The sequence below is a fragment of the Lolium perenne genome, chromosome 3 (genome assembly GCF_019359855.2).
Source record: "Lolium perenne isolate Kyuss_39 chromosome 3, Kyuss_2.0, whole genome shotgun sequence".
NCBI classification, from domain to species: Eukaryota; Viridiplantae; Streptophyta; class Magnoliopsida; order Poales; family Poaceae; genus Lolium; species Lolium perenne.
Genome location: NC_067246.2, coordinates 249,302,773 through 249,320,376, shown reverse-complemented (window position 1 = coordinate 249,320,376; position 17,604 = coordinate 249,302,773). Strand labels below are relative to the sequence as shown.

Below are 17,604 nucleotides of genomic sequence, written 5' to 3'. Positions count from 1 at the left end.
AGTAGTTGCTAACTTTAATGATGATTGTTCCCTGCTGTGTCAGTTTTTTACAACAACGTTCTGACTCCTCAACTGATGTGCCATGTTATTTAACCAGTTGGCATGCACTTGAAATGGGATTTTGAAAAGGCATTTGGCGCAGATGTCCGGAGTGAACCCACTAGGAGAGTTACTTCTAAGATGTCTCGAAGTGTTGTGGCACTTGCCTCGTTCCTTCGTGTACCAACAAATGACAGTTCTGGGAACTACAAAAAGGGTGCAAGAAAGTTTGCTTGCACAGGTGTGTTTGTTGAATGCAATGAATCCACTACAAGAATTCTAACCTCAGCAAGTTTAGTTAGAAGTTCTGGTGATGGAACCATTCAACGTGAATGGAAGGTTGGTGTTCTTAGTCATTTTTAAAGCTTATTTTACTTGTTCATTTAAGATGCTACGGAGTAGTAAGTCTCGCTTCATTATTGTAGATTGAAGTGTGCCTTCCAAATAAACAACGTGAGGAAGGGACATTGCAGTATTATGATTTACAGTATAACGTCGCTGTTGTTAGCATCAAGAGGAGTGCCTACAGTTATAGTACAGCAAAACTCGATGAAACGTCTCAAGCTGAGGTTGGAGCTCAGGTAGTAGCTCTAGGTCGTGGCTTTGAATCAGGCAAGTTTATGGCCACACACGGGGCTGTGACAGGCAAACGTAGAAGATTTGGTGACGCAACACTTCAGATATCCACTTGTAAAACCACCAAGGTACACTGGTGACTTCTCTCATTTCCTTCCACCTGTTTGAGGCAAATAGTCCATGAGAGTATGAACTATCAGTGACTGTTTTCCTTTGTTGGCATTTCATTGTTATGCTATAGGTTGGTATTGGAGGGCCCCTTGTTGATTTTGATGGGAACTTTGTGGGCATGAACTTTTATGACACGGAACAAACTCCTTACCTATCAAGGGTTAGAATCCTTGAACTCATGGCAGGTTTTAATGCAGAATGGTATGCCCTGTATCCTCATGTAATATATAGTTTAATTATTTAGTCTGATGCAAGTGGCTGTCAGGGGAGTGGGCTTGCAAGATCCTTTTGATCACAACTAGTTAAATTTCGGGCGATACATTGTAGAATTAACAATAGCTGAATTTGGATTAGGTTTTTAGCCTATCTTTGATCTAGTGCTACCCGAGTTTCAGTTAAGAAGTCATTGTGTCTTGTTTTGCAAGTTTTGAATTGATTTGATATTTCATTGGTTTCATCTTGTTTGGAAATAATGGCAATATTGATGCACCTGACATAGAGCTTATCTAGTGTTTCCCAGCTTCGGATTATGCGCAGGAGTTCTTTTGGGTTGGCTGAGCTGCTTGTGTATTGCGTCCCTTCCTAGATAATTCGATAAGCCATATTGAGCTACAGTTAACATACAACACCATGCGCTGTTGAACTTATTTGATATTATATAGGTCTGATCATGTTTGGTAATTTGATACTATATAGGTCTGATCATGTTTGGTAATATATGATAAATAGTGATGCAATCTTTTTCTCAACTGGCATTTGGCCTCTTTACTCTTGCGGCTGTTAAAGCTAAAGTTTCGGCCAGACATCGAGCTTATGTAGTGGTTTGTAGTGTCAAATTATCTGCTGTGTTTTGTAGTGTTAGACGCAACTGCTATCTATTTCATTTCTTTTTGGGTGCGAAAAGACTAAAATATGATTTGGTTTATCTTCAGGACTGCTCCTGTGGAGACTCCAGGCAAGTTTCCTAGGTATTATATCTTCCTGGCCCCATCTAAATATATTTCGTACCACATAAATTGTTCAGCTTCTGACCTTTTTTTCCATCCACAGCTGGCCCGTGCCTGACCCAGAATGGTTTTATCCGAGTCGCTACCCCGCCAAACCTCGTATTGCAAAATTTAGGTTAGAGTAAAGAGTTGCGTTTGTATTTTATTTGAACAGAATCTGAGTGGAAGTTTTGTACTCGTATTTGATTTGAACAGTGAGTCCATATAGGTGTAGTAATATGCAGTCGACGTTCGCATAAAACCATCATAGAACAACATAAAAGATAGAAAACTTGATAAATACTCATTGCACATCATATAAAATCATAGCCAGATCATCCTATACCCTCAGGAACATGAGGAACTACTCACAAGTGTCAAACATAATATGGACCATAGGCATAATGATTACAACACAATCTGAATATATAATTTCTCCACCAAATAAAGATAAAGTACCAATCATAAATATGCAACTAGACTTAAAATGATATCCAGGGTTCAATTTAACACAAACTATGAGGGTGATGAAGTCGATCTCGTAGATGTAGATGGTGGTGATGATGGTGCTAATGGAGATGCCTCCCCTCAAGCCAAGGAGGAGTGGTGATGACGATGGCATCGATTTCCCCTTCACTAGAGGCACCGGTGCGGTAGGAACTGCCTACTCCCCGAGTAGGAGAGGGCTATCGCCTCCATCGCCGTCTCAATAAATCTCGGGAAAAATATGGCTTGGATTTTTAGGCGAAACGAAGGCTTTGGTATAAAAGGGGGCCCGAGACGATGTTCGAGGGCGAAACAACCTCGGGTGGCGCGCCCAGCCAGGTATGGCGCCCCACCTGATCTCATTTCTCCCTTGCGGCTCCCCTCGCGTGCTTCTTTCTCTCACGGTCCTTCTCTGGGTGAAAAACTGATCAACTATTTTTGTCTTGAATTTTGGGTGTCCAGAAAGCCCCTAAAATAGTAAAAACGAAAAAAGAGGTTTTATGCCTCCCAGGAATTAAATACCAATGAGGGCAAAGTCCCGAAAATCAACTAAAAATGCATAAATAATAGTGTATGATGACATATATCAATGTAAACTAAACATATATGTAGCAATAATGATGATGTAAAATCCATGTATCAGGGATACAGTTGGGGTTATGTCGGATAGGCTATACCATGGCAGGGGCAACACTAGCAAGCCCGGGTGGCCGATTTGGGTGGCGTAGCTATCAAGATGGTCGGGTTGTCCAGTTGCTAGAAGATGGAGGCCCAAACCGACTATGGAAAGACGAAGGTGGTTTCGATAAGGTTTGGGAAGGCAGAAGACTTGCACTCCATGTGTAGTTAGGTAGGATTCCACCTCTATCAAACCCTAGGTCTTAGCATTTTTATAAGCCGGCCTGGGATGCTTATAGGGCGATACATCAATCTGAATCTCTAGTTGGTAGCCATAGCTCTTTATAATATGTCTTGGTGCTATTGCAATAAAGTTCATAGCATCAGTAGGATCTCATCGCCGTTGAGATCCGAAGCTAGAAAAAATCGCCGTCTCTCACACCAACCCGTACATCTAGTATTCAATCACCTCAAGTAAACCCTAGCCTTGAGGACCCCATCATGGCAATATCGTTATCATGGCAACGCCACTACCCTCCACGATCTGAACACTCATGAAGCAGGTCATAAGCACAAGAAGAAATTTGAAGAAGTTGCGATCCAGGCCTGTAGGTGTGATCTCCTTAAGAACAAGTGAACAAACGAAGGTGAAACTGAGGTGACTGTTTGAGAACGAAGAACCCATAAGGGAACTGAGGTTTTGTGAGGCGTGTAGTTCACTCATGTACAACAAGATTGATTACGAGCATCACGTAGCTAGAGTAAGCCACATGGCTAAAGTTATAAAGTGGATGCTTGAGGACAAGAAAAGACGAATGATTGAGAAAAGAAAACACCAAGTTATGTGAAGATTTGCTATGTGCAATACCGTCGTCAACGATCAAATAGTTTACGATATACACATCACGCCATAATCACAAGTCTAAATTGAACATGTCGACAATGTGTGATGGTCAAGACTTCTACTCTTCTAGTTTTTTAAGAGCATCTCCAGTCGCGTCCCCCAAAGCAATTTGGGGCGCGCCGGACCAAAAAACGGTTCTAGCCGCGTCCCCCAAAGCCCAATTTTGTCCGGCGCGCCCCGATACGGTGTCCGGCGCCCCGAGCCCGTCCCCGCCCCATAGGGGACGCACCGGGGACGCCGGACACACCGAAAAGCGAGGCGGGGAGTGGCAGGGCCGACCCGTCAGCGGCACAATAAATTTTGACCTAACCGTCGCCTACCTCGCGAAGGAAGTTATTGGCGCGCAGCGACGGTGCAGTTCCCGCAGAGGCGCAGCGACGCGTCTCGTCGCGCCTAGCTCTGCGTGCCGGCGTTAATGAGCGCCACCGCTCCCCCGCCTCCCTCCGGTCTATAAAAAGGGCCGCCTCTCATCGTCCCTCTCACACACAAGCCCTAGCGCCTCTCTCCCCAACCCTAGCCGCCACCATCTCAACAAGAGTCGACGCCATGTCTGGTAGAGGCGGAGGCCGAGCTCGCGGCCATGGTCATGGTCGTGGCCGCGGCAGAGTTGCACGCTCGCCGTCGCCTGCCACGCCGTCGTCTTCATCGTCGGAGATGGACGTGGAGCCGGGCGTGTTATTCGAGTTCGTCCTCGTCCTCAAGGGCGACCCATGCGGCATCCAGAGGTTGCCAGACTCCTTCGCCGAGTACGTCGCCGGCGACGATCGCCCGCGCACGATGCATCTGCGGGAGGCTTCGTGCGGCTACTACCGGTGGATCGTTGACGTGATCTACGTCGCGCGCGGCAAGATGTACCTCAAAATCGGTTGGGAGAAGTTCGCGCGCCACCACAGCCTTGAAGCCGGCTTCATCCTCCTGTTCTCCTACTTCGGCGACAGGGACATGAGCGTCAAGGTCTTCGACGAGACGCGCTGCCGCCGGGACTACCACGGCGACAACACCGATGAGGAGGACGACTAGTGTTGTTTTCTTGCAACGAATACGTGCACGGAGGTCTCTGTCTGTTCTTCCTCGGTAGAACCAACAAGGGCACCGTCACCAGCTGGATTTCCAGTTTGGGTGATGATACGTCTCCGACGTATCGATAATTTCTTGTGTTCCATGCCACATTATTGATGATATCTACATGTTTTATGCACACTTTATGTCATATTCGTGCATTTTCTGGAACTAACCTATTAACAAGATGCCGAAGAGCCAGTTGCTGTTTTCTGCTGTTTTTGGTTTCAGAAATCCTAGTAACGAAATATTCTCGGAATTGGACGAAATCAACGCCCAGGATCCTATTTTGCCACGAAGCTTCCAGAAGACCGAAGAGGAGACGAAGTGGGGCCACGAGGTGGCCAGACTATAGGGCGGCGCGGCCCAAGCCCTGGCCGCGCGGACCTATGGTGTGGGCCCCTCGTGCCGCCTCTTTACCTGCCCTTCCGCCTACAAATAGCCTCCGTCGCGAAACCCCCGCATCTCGAGAGCCACGATACGGAAAACCTTCCCGAGACGCCGCCGCCAATCCCATCTCGGGGATTACGGAGATCTCCTCCGGCACCCTGCCGGAGAGGGGATTCATCTCCCGGAGGACTCTTCACCGCCATGGTCGCCTCCGGAGTGATGAGTGAATAGTTCACCCCTGGACTATGGGTCCATAGCAGTAGCTAGATGGTTGTCTTCTCCTCATTGTGCTTAATTGTCGGGTCTTGTGAGCTGCCGAACATGATCAAGATCATCTATCTGTAATTCTATATGTTGTGTTTGTTGGGATCCGATTAATAGAGAATACTTGTTATGTTGATTATCAATTTATATCTATGTGTTGTTTATGATCTTGCATGCTCTCCGTTACTAGTAGATGCTCTGGCCAAGTAGATGCTTGTAACTCCAAGAGGGAGTATTTATGCTCGATAGTGGGTTCATGTCTCCGTGAATCTGGGGAAGTGACAGAAATCTCTAAGATTATGGATGTGCTGTTGCCACTAGGGATAAAACATTGGTGCTTTGTTCGAGGATGTAGTTACTGATTACATTACGCGCAATACTTAATGCAATTGTCTGTTGTTTTCAACTTAATACTGGAGGGGGTTCGGATGATAACCTGAAGGTGGACTTTTTAGGCATAGATGCATGCTGGATAGCGGTCTATGTACTTTGTCGTAATGCCCAATTAAATCTCACAGTACTCATCATAATATGTATGTGCATGGTCATGCCCTCTCTATTTGTCAATTGCCCAACTGTAATTTGTTCACCCAACATGCTGTTTATCTTATGGGAGAGACACCTCTAGTGAACTGTGGACCCCGGTCCTATTCTTTACATCACATACAATCTACTGCAATACTTGTTTTACTATTTTCTGCAAACAATCATCTTCCACACAATACGGTTAATCCTTTGTTACAGCAAGCCGGTGAGATTGACAACCTCACTGTTTCGTTGGGGCAAAGTATTTTGGTTGTGTTGTGCAGGTTCCACGTTGGCGCCGGAATCTCTGGTGTTGCGCCGCACTACATCCCGCCGCCATCAACCTTCAACGTGCTTCTTGACTCCTACTGGTTCGATTAAACCTTGGTTTCTTACTGAGGGAAACTTGCCGCTGTGCGCATCACACCTTCCTCTTGGGGTTCCCAACGGACGTATCAACTACACGCATCAAGCAAATGGGTGTGCCCTCGAGTGTTCTTGATGTAGCCCCGGTCACCGACATCGCTACACCAAGACCAACAAGTCCCCCAAGTGGACCGATGACACGAGCCCGAGTCAAAGCACTACATGATGAGGTGAACTCGCTCCTCACCACCCTTGATCTTGGTACACCTTTGGATGGATTGCTACCTCATGCCGACGTGTTATGTGTAATTAGGTACAAGGAGCATCAAGGTCACCAAGAGGAGGATACGCCATGGTCAAAGGGAGGAGAGGAGCAGCTGGACAAGAAGATGGACATGAAGATGGACGTGGAGCTGGACAAGAAGTCGCCCGAAGAGCGCAAGGAAGAGAAGACGGACGGCCGGTCCAGAACCCGGTCGACCGGCTCCCCGACCGGACCACCCGGTCCACAGCCCGGTCTGACCGGCCTCCTGACCGGACCGCCCGGTCAGCAACCGGGAATTGCGCTCGTGACATCCGGGTGCCATCCAGGGGACTTGGAGCCTCGTCCGGTCGCCGCCCGGTCCCAGGCCCGGTTGCCGCCGGCCGACCGGCCCCCGACCGGCCCGCCCGGTCACAGTCCTGCTCCACCGGCCTCCTCGACCGGCTCGCACGACTTAAGTTATAATTTCGGCCCGAACTTACCTTTTCGGCCCATGACGCCTTGTAAGACTATAAATACCCCCAGGACGCCCCTTTAGCTCTTTAGACTTGTTTTGAACTCAAACCTAACTTTGAGCTTAGTCTCCCTTGGGTATCATCCCTCTGTAATCAAGGCACCTTGGTTGTTGATTTGGAACTTGTTGAGTGAGATTCTAGTACAAGATACTCTCTCTCCCTCACCAAGCTCTTCTTCTCCAATCCCAATCTCTCCCCGGGGAATTCTACCGCGTGTCTCTTCCTCGGAGATTCTATTGGCGTGGTCCATCGAGCCACGGAGGTAAGCATCGGGTGTATCGGGTTGTGTGTGTGCGTGAGTCTCGGAGTTCCTCGTGTTCATCGCCGTGTTCTTCGTGTTCCTCGCGTTTTCCCATCTTCCCCCTCGGTTTCGAAGTCAATCCGCGAGATCGGGCCACACACGGGGTCTTAGACCTCATCATATGGTATCAGCAGCTCTTGGTTACCGCGGATTTGACCTCCCACCCACCCGATTTCGTCCCTAGAAAATTTTCCAAAAAAATCCCCAAAAATAGCCCTAAATTGCCTCTTGACCGATCTGTGATTTGGTTGCGTTTTGAGTGGTTTTGGTCCGTGGATCTGGTGTTGTTGTGCTTGATCTACTATTTCCCCAACTTTTAGCCTCCAATTCCATCGTTTCCCTTCGTTTTGGTCGATTTGGCTTGGTTTTCGTGAAGAACAGGAGAGAGAAAGCTTCATCCCGCGAAACCCGGTTGAGCAGCCGGTCAACCGGGCCCACGACCGGCCGAGCCGGCCCAGCACCCGGTCAACCGGGCGGCAAACCGGGCAAGCCGGTCCAGAACCCGGTCCAACCGGGCCTCCGACCGGGCGACGCAACGCCACTCCTTCGACCTCGTCTTCCGGCGATCTCCACCACCACCACCACCACCACCATCATCGCAGGTATAACTTGCAGGTCACCTTGTAACCCCTCTTCCTTTTGCGATCTATCCCATCGAGCATTGCTTGTTTAGTGTTGCGAGACATTGCATGTGGCCCCGCATTGTGAGGTGTGTGTGTGTCGCGTTGAGTAAGGCACCCAAGCAAACACTCGTGTGGCAAGATAGCAAAAGCGAGGCTAACGCTAACATAGTGCGTCAAAAAGCCCCAAAAACACAAAAAGAGTGCGAGTAGCACCATACATCCATACATCCACACATCCATACGCTCATACATACAAAGTGTCCACGTGCCACCAAAGATACAAACGAGTGCAAGTGCCACCACATACAAAAGAGAAAAAGCTTTTAAGCAAAGAGAGATAGGAGAAGAGAGGCCACGTGTGAATCTTGTTGTCTCTTCCTTTGCAACCAAAGCTTTGGCTCTCCTTGTGTTAGTGTGACACCGAGCACTTATACATACATTTTTCCGCTCACTTTTGGTTGCACTAACCCCATTTATCTCGTGTGTGTGTTCCACATCTTTTTCCGTGTTTATAGTGATCTTCACATTGACATTTGGATTTTTGGACCTCACCCACTTTTAACAACATACTCGATCTTGGATTTGTCTTTTGGCTTTCCACAACACTCGCCTAACACCATATTTGCTAGCTTTTGCGTGTGGTTTTGCGTGTGTTCCCGATACACTTGATCTTGCTTTCGGTTTGGTGGATTGCCTCAATACTATCTTACCTTGGTAAGAGTGCGAGGTAGTCTCCTTCCACTAACATATACAACATAGTGCTTGTCTTTGCATCATGGATAGGAACGGAGATACCAATAGGGATGAAGACATCCTCCGCAACACCGAGAGGTTGGCTACTCAACACAACCTATGGACGCAACGACAAGAGTTCAAGGAGCAACTCTCCCTCTTCGAGACGCGCATCGATGAGCAATACAATGAAGTGGCTCACAACTTCTCCACCGTGAACCACGACTTGGCCCTTCTTCGTGAAGCTACGGACAACTTGAATGGCCAAATGGCGGCCAATGATGCCAACATGGAGCGGCGCATAGATAGCCTCGAGCGCGCCATCACCAACTTGGGTCGCCCTCGTCGACACCGCTCTACTTCCTCTTCATCAAGCTCTTCCTCAAGGCATGAAGACCATTACTCTCATGGTGGCCTTTCGTCCCCAAGCTCTTCTTCAAGGCGTGAAGACCATCATCGACCTCATCGCTCACATGCTCGTCATGAAGACTCCCGCTCCAACTCTAGGCGTGGAGAAATACATCGCCATGCTCGTCCACATGAGCGTCCTCCACAAGCTCAAGACCTTCAACAAGATCGTCACCAAGTGGATCGCCATGCTCACCATGGGCGTGATGGCCATCCCCAAGACCAAGACCCTCAAGATCCACCTCGGCGAGATCTTCGTCGCCACCCTCACCATGATCAACGTGGACGAGGAGAGCTTCACCATGATCAAGATGAGAGACCCAACATTGAGCATCGTCCTCAACCGCGACAAGATCTTCAACCACATCCTCACCGTGAACCAAGTGAAGCAAGTGTTCAACTCCAACGCCAACCCAATGCTATGGTTGGCCATAGAAGACCTCCTATTCCACCTCTAGCCGCAAGAGTTGACGGCGCCCCTCCTCGTAGAAGAAACTTGGAGGATGAAGAGAATATGTATGGCAAGCTCAAGTTCAACATGCCCAAGTTCAAAGGTGAAGACGATGCCGAAGCTTACCTCTCATGGGCACTCAAGGTGGACAAGATCTTCCGCATCCACAACTACTCCGGTGCCAAGAAAGTGGCTATGGCATCACTCGAGTTTGAAGACTACGCCAACACTTGGTGGGAGCAAGTCCTCACTCTTCGCGAAGAAAAGGGTGAACCTCCCATTGACACTTGGGAAGATATGAAGAAGGAGATGCATGCTCGCTTTGTCCCAAAGCACTACATGAAAGACCTCTTCAACAAGCTCCAAAAGTTGAAGCAAGGCACCAAAACCGTTGAGGAGTTCTACAAGGAGATGGAGCTCACTATGATGCGAGCCAACATCCAAGAATCCGAGGAGCAAACCATTGCTCGCTTCTTCAATGGCCTTACTTATCCCATCAAGAGGATTGTCGAGTTCCAACCTTACTCCAACATGGTTGAGCTAGTCCACCAAGCATCGAAGGCCGAGCGCCAAGTGATTGAGGACATCAAGTACTCCAAGGCCAAGTCCTATTTCTCCTCCAAGCTCGCTACATCGACTCCTCCTACTACATCAACTCCTTATGCTACAAGTGCTAAGGCCGAAGCCTCCTCTACACCTTCCAAGAAACCGACTATCCAAAGTCGCATGAAGCAAACGGTCTCCTCCACCGCCTCCTCTAAGGCATCCACGGGACCCTCTAGTGTCACTTGCTTCAAGTGTGGCACCCAAGGTCACAAGTCGTTTGAGTGCAAGAACACCAAGGTCATGATCACTATGGAGAATGGTGACATCGAGACTCTTGATGAAGATGAATATGAAGCCCTTGTGCAAGCCGCCGTGGAAAGTGAAGAAGCTTATGAGCAAGAAAGTGGAGAAGATCCTCTCTTATGTGAGCATGACCCAAGTCCCTCACTTGTGGTCACAAGGGTGCTAACCACACAACCTCATGATATGGAAGAACAACGGTGCAACATCTTCCAAACCCGTGCCGGAATTGGTGGCAAGTCTATCAAGGTCATCATCGATGGTGGAAGTTGCCACAACCTTGCGAGCACCGAGTTGTGTGAGAAGCTCCATCTCACTCTCCGCAAGCATCCTCACCCCTACCATATCCAATGGTTGAGTGACAAGGGCAACGTCAAGATACAACATACCGTCACCGTCAACTTCAAGATCGGCCCTTATGAGGACACCATCGAGTGTGACGTGGTACCCATGACGGTGTGCCACATGTTGCTTGGCCGCCCTTGGCAATATGACAAGAAGGCTATACATGATGGACTCTCCAACACATACACCTTCAAGGTCAACGACAAGAAGTTCGAGTTGCGCCCGATGACTCCTAGCCAAATCATCGCGGATAATGCGAAGGCTTTAGCGAGGGCACAACTCCGCACCCATAGTGAGATGAGAGGAGAGGGAGAGACCCACCACAAAGATAGTGAGCGCCACAAGCCATATATGAGTGAGCCCAAGAGTGTCCTTCTAGCCACCAAGAGTGAGTGGAGAGAGCTCCAAGAGAACCCATCCACCATATTACACTATGTGCTCATATGCAAGGGACCCTCGTCGGAGACTAACGACTTAACCAACATTCCTCCGTCTTTGTTGTCTCTTTTGCAGGAATTTCGAGACGTCTTCCCCGACGAGCTCCCTCATGGACTACCACCACTCCGCGGTATAGAACACCGCATCGACCTCATACCCGGCGCTCCGCTTCCAAACCGTGCCGCCTACCGCACCAATCCCGAAGAGACCAAGGAGATCAACCGCCAAATTCAAGATCTCCTCGCCAAAGGGTATGTCCGAGAAAGCCTTAGCCCTTGTGCGGTTCCCGTGATCCTTGTGCCTAAACCGGATGAGACGCAACGGATGTGTATGGATTGTCGCCCCATCAATGCCATTACCGTCCGTTACCGCCATCCCATTCCGCGTTTAGATGATATGCTTGATGAACTTAGTGGTGCCACGATTTTCTCCAAAGTCGATTTGCGAAGTGGTTACCATCAAATCCGCATGGCTATTGGTGATGAATGGAAAACGGCATTCAAGACCAAACTTGGTCTCTATGAATGGCTCGTTATGCCTTTCGGTCTTTCCAATGCACCATCTACTTTCATGCGCCTCATGAATCACATCTTGCGTCCTCTCATTGGCAAGAGCGTGGTTGTCTACTTCGATGATATTCTTATTTATAGCAAAAACCTCGAGGACCATGTGCAACATGTGAGAGAAGTCTTGTGCATCTTGCGCCATGAAAAGCTTTATGCTAACCTCCCCAAATGCACATTTGCTCAAAACAAATTGGTTTTTCTTGGTTTTGTGGTTTCCGCTAATGGGATTGAAGTTGATTCTTCCAAGGTGGAGGCCATCCATAATTGGCCTACCCCTACAAATGTTGGCCAAGTCCGAAGCTTCCATGGACTTGCCGGGTTTTATCGCCGCTTTGTGAAAGACTTTAGCACCATCGCTTGCCCTTTGAATGAGCTTACCAAGAAGAATGTTCCGTTTGTTTGGGGCAAGGCCCAACAAAATGCTTTTGATGAGTTGAAGAAACGTCTTACCGAAGCTCCACTTCTTGTTCTTCCAAATTTTGCCAAAACTTTTGAGATTGAGTGTGATGCAAGTGGGCTTGGTATTGGCGGTGTTCTTATGCAAGAGGGCAAACCCGTGGCATACTATAGTGAGAAGTTGGATGGCGCACGCCTCAACTATCCTATATATGACAAGGAGCTCTACGCTTTGGTTCGTGTTCTTGAAGTTTGGCAACACTATCTTTGGCCAAAAGAGTTTATCATTCATTCCGACCATGAGTCCTTGAAGTATTTGAAAAGCCAACACAACTTGAACAAACGACATGCAAAATGGGTCGAGTTCATTGAGTCCTTCCCATATGTGATAAAATACAAGAAGGGCAAGGACAATGTTGTGGCGGATGCTCTTTCCCGCAAAAACACCCTTTTGCTAACTCGTTTGGATTTTCATGTTTTGGGACTTGAAGAGATCAAAGAACTCTATCCTTCCGATTCTTTCTTTGCTCCCATTTTTGAGAAGTGCTCCGTTGAGCGAGGAGTGGATGATTTCTATTTGCATGATGGCTATTTGTTCAAAGCCAACAAGATTTGCATTCCCGCGTCTTCGCTTCGAAAATTGCTTTTGCAAGAATCTCATGGAGGAGGTCTTATGGGCCACTTTGGCCGTGACAAGACATATGCCATGCTCTCAACCCATTACTATTGGCCAAAGATGAAGCGAGATGTGGAGCGCCTTTGCCGTCGGTGCACAACATGCTTACAAGCTAAGTCTACCTCCAACCCTTATGGTCTCTACATGCCATTGCCTATTCCTTTTGCACCATGGACAGATATTAGCATGGATTTCGTTCTAGGCTTGCCTCGCACTAAGCATGGTCATGATTCCATATTTGTTGTAGTGGATAGATTCTCTAAGATGGCTCATTTCATACCTTGCCATAAGAGCGACGATGCTTCACACATTGCTTCATTGTTTTTCAGGGAAATCGTTCGCCTACATGGAGTACCGCAAAGCATTGTGTCGGATCGAGACGTCAAGTTCATGAGTTATCTTTGGAAGTCAATCATGGCGAAGTTTGGAGTCAAGCTCTTGTTCTCATCATCATCGCACCCGCAAACGGACGGCCAAACGGAAGTGGTCAATCGAAGCCTCTCCACCCTCCTACGGGTCCTCGTGAAGAAAAACTTGAGGTCATGGGAGGAGTGCCTTCCTCACGCCGAGTTCGCCTACAACCGCGCCAAGCACAAGACTACATCAAGGAGCCCCTTCATGGTCGTCTACGGCTTCGAACCTTACACGGCACTCGACATACTTCCGCTTCCCCTCCACGAGCGCATCAACATGGACTTCGACAAGCGCGCCGCCGCCGTCAAGAAACTACATGAAGAGACAAGGGCAACCATACAAGAACATGTTCTTCGTCAAGCCAACCGCATCAACGCCAAGAAGAAGGCAAGGATATTCGAAGAAGGAGACCTCGTTTGGATCCACCTCCGGAAGGACCGGTTTCCCCATGAGCGCAACTCCAAGCTCAAGCCAAGAGGAGATGGTCCCTTCAAGGTCCTCAAGCGCATCAACGACAACGCTTACGTCATCGACATACCAACATCCAAGTACTTGGTGAGCAACACGTTCAACGTCTCGGACTTGTCACCCTATCATGGAGATGAGGAGGTGCAAGAGTCGAGGACGACTCTTTCCCAAGGGGGGGGAGATGATGTAGCCCCGGTCACCGACGTCGCTACACCAAGACCAACAAGTCCCCCAAGTGGACCGATGACACGAGCCCGAGTCAAAGCACTACATGATGAGGTGAACTCGCTCCTCACCACCCTTGATCTTGGTACACCTTTGGATGGATTGCTACCTCATGCCGACGTGTTATGTGTAATTAGGTACAAGGAGCATCAAGGTCACCAAGAGGAGGATACGCCATGGTCAAAGGGAGGAGAGGAGCAGCTGGACAAGAAGATGGACATGAAGATGGACGTGGAGCTGGACAAGAAGTCGCCCGAAGAGCGCAAGGAAGAGAAGACGGACGGCCGGTCCAGAACCCGGTCGACCGGCTCCCCGACCGGACCACCCGGTCCACAGCCCGGTCTGACCGGCCTCCTGACCGGACCGCCCGGTCAGCAACCGGGAATTGCGCTCGTGACATCCGGGCGCCATCCAGGGGACTTGGAGCCTCGTCCGGTCGCCGCCCGGTCCCAGGCCCGGTTGCCGCCGATCGCCGACCCACCTGCCCGCCTGGTCACGAGCCCGGCTCGACCGGCCTCCTGACCGGCCTGCACGACTTAAGTTATAATTTCGGCCCGAACTTACCTTTTCGGCCCATGACGCCTTGTAAGACTATAAATACCCCCAGGACGCCCCTTTAGCTCTTTAGACTTGTTTTGAACTCAAACCTAACTTTGAGCTTAGTCTCCCTTGGGTATCATCCCTCTGTAATCAAGGCACCTTGGTTGTTGATTTGGAACTTGTTGAGTGAGATTCTAGTACAAGATACTCTCTCTCCCTCACCAAGCTCTTCTTCTCCAATCCCAATCTCTCCCCGGGGAATTCTACCGCGTGTCTCTTCCTCGGAGATTCTATTGGCGTGGTCCATCGAGCCACGGAGGTAAGCATCGGGTGTATCGGGTTGTGTGTGTGCGTGAGTCTCGGAGTTCCTCGTGTTCATCGCCGTGTTCTTCGTGTTCCTCGCGTTTTCCCATCTTCCCCCTCGGTTTCGAAGTCAATCCGCGAGATCGGGCCACACACGGGGTCTTAGACCTCATCAGTTCTTTTCTTGGCAGCGAACACACGAAACCTTCGATGCACGGCCTAGTTATGTTTAGTTTTTTTGCAATATTTTATATTTGTGTCCACCATGGTTCAAACTATGTATTAGTTTGTGGAAAACCCTGTTCCAAACTATGTCTTCGTGTAAACCACGTTCCCAATTATGTATTAGTTTGTGCAAATTGAAATAAAAATGCCAAAAAAAGTATTTTTAATGTTTGGGGGCGACGTTTGGGGGACGCGTCTGGGGAGCGACGTCCCCCAAACGCGGCACAAACGAAACACGTCCCTCAAACGCTCAATCCGGCGCGGTTTGGGGGACGCTTTGGGGGACGCGACTGGAGATGCTCTAAGTTTCTAAATGTATGACTTCTAGTGTTCTATCAATGCTTGCCCATCTCTTCCCTTCATTGAGCTTGGGCTATATTACTCCAAAATTTTAAGGTATGCCATTGCAGGGTAGCCTACGTGGAAGATAATTATTTTGGTGGTACATGTTGATGTAATTGACTGAAACATTTTGCAGTTCAAATGTAATGCAACAACTAGCGGTTTTTTCTATCAGGTGTTGATGCCTACGTTTCAGTTTTTTTTATAGATACATTTCTACTTGTTATACGATGATGTTATGTCTTCACACTTTATATTATCATGATGTGATAAGAGACACAATGTCATATCTACACTCTTATATTCTATCACGATGTGATAAGAGCACATTGTTGTCGGTCTATACACTTTTATGAAAATGTCACCAGATACATAATATCATGTCTACACAGTGTTATCAAACCTAGCAACGCTGGCGTGGCGACACGTTTCAAGACAGTAAGGTGCAAGCTATAGTGGAAGTGGCACCGCCGAACTGGACATGCACATAAGAGCTTAGGAGATGTCTGCTCATATGATGCACATAAGAGCTTAGGATGTCTGCTCATATGGCCGAATGATGCATCATAGACCGCATAACCTTGGGAGCACACCCACACCAAACCAACCTGGACCTACTGGACCAACAACTGTTGTGGAACCAAGTCAGGGCGAGTACAAACTCGTCCGCCTCAAGAAGCGACGATTGGGTGACAAGGGGAGTGGTTGGCGCGCGCGACCGTTAGAGTTGGCTCGCAGGGGTGGTTGACAGGGGAGAGGCGCGTGGGGATGCATCGAGATAGGAGAGGATAGGCCAGGCATGAAAGCATTTGGGCGCGAATCACTTCGCATGATGATTGATCGGATGACCGCGCGAGGGTGAAGATGCGTCGAACGAGCGCATCCATGCTTTCAAGTAATTGAGCTATATTCCCTCGGTTTGCTAATATAAGACACTTTAATTAAATACTTTAAAGTGAACTAGATATAAATTAAAATGAATGAACCTACATATTAAAAATAGACTAAAATATAAATTAAAGTATCTACAAAAGAACTACAGTACTATAAAATCGAATGGAGGGAGTAGTTCTGTACCATCAAAATCTCTTCCACATATCCACCCGTGGTCCCACTAGCCAGAGAAGCATCACTGCAGAACACCCCGCCACTTTTCCCGTGACGCTTTCAAACTGGGCGCCCAAACCACGAAATTTCGCACCCCGTCTGCCAATTCACCGATCCGCACCCAGTCCACGTCACCGATCCGCGGCATCCTCAGAAGAAAACAATCTCGCCCATCCATTTCCTCTCCATCCAACGGCCCACACCACCTCCACAACCCCCACTCACCCTATATAAATCCCTCCTGCCCCGCTCGTCCCACTCATCGCTCCCAGCAACCAAACAACCCCACTCCAAAAAAATCCCCAAATCCCCCAACTTCGAGCAGCAGCCATGTCCGGGCGCGGCAAGGGCGGCAAGGGGCTGGGCAAGGGCGGCGCCAAGCGCCACCGCAAGGTCCTCCGCGACAACATCCAGGGCATCACCAAGCCGGCCATCCGGCGCCTGGCGCGCCGCGGCGGCGTCAAGCGCATCTCGGGGCTCATCTACGAGGAGACCCGCGGCGTGCTCAAGATCTTCCTCGAGAACGTCATCCGCGACGCCGTCACCTACACCGAGCACGCCCGCCGCAAGACCGTCACCGCCATGGACGTCGTCTACGCGCTCAAGCGCCAGGGACGCACCCTCTACGGCTTCGGCGGCTGAGCAGAGGAGGCGCGGCGCGGCGCTGGATGGCCGTGCCGGAAGTCTTGGCTCGCGGTCAAGAAATTGGAGGGGAGGAGGAAGCTCTGTGTTCGGTTCCTGGTTCCGTGGGTAGCAGTAGTCGTAGCTTCGTCAGCAGTAGTAGATTGTTGTCTGTTCAGTGTTCGCTTCGATTGCTGTTCTCAACTTGTGATGGGCAAATATGGTGTTTGCCGAGTTGTATGATTTCAGTGTTAACAAAGTTATGCTTCAGCTATGAATCAGGCTATTGGTGCCCTTCTCACTGTTGTGTTTTACTCTTGGCTACCACATTTTGTCTGAAGCAGATATTGCGATACGAACAATTGCTCATTCCTTTTATGCTGTGTTTGACACTGATCCTCTCTTCTTTTGGCCGT

At 49.0% G+C, this 17,604-nt stretch overlaps 1 protein-coding gene across 1 annotated transcript; it reads left to right on the top strand.

Moving 5' to 3' along the window:
* Positions 1–16,829: 16,829 nt before the first annotated feature.
* Positions 16,830–17,462, top strand: LOC127344668 (histone H4). The gene has a single exon (XM_051370999.2). It carries the CDS (start codon positions 16,898–16,900, stop codon positions 17,207–17,209), a length of 312 nt encoding a protein of 103 aa, XP_051226959.1. The 5' UTR covers positions 16,830–16,897; the 3' UTR covers positions 17,210–17,462.
* Positions 17,463–17,604: the final 142 nt, after the last annotated feature.

Bases quoted from the DNA above. Each gene is read 5' to 3' on its own strand.
- LOC127344668 (XM_051370999.2), top strand. From the start codon at position 16,898: ATGTCCGGGCGCGGCAAGGGCGGCAAGGGGCTGGGCAAGGGCGGCGCC.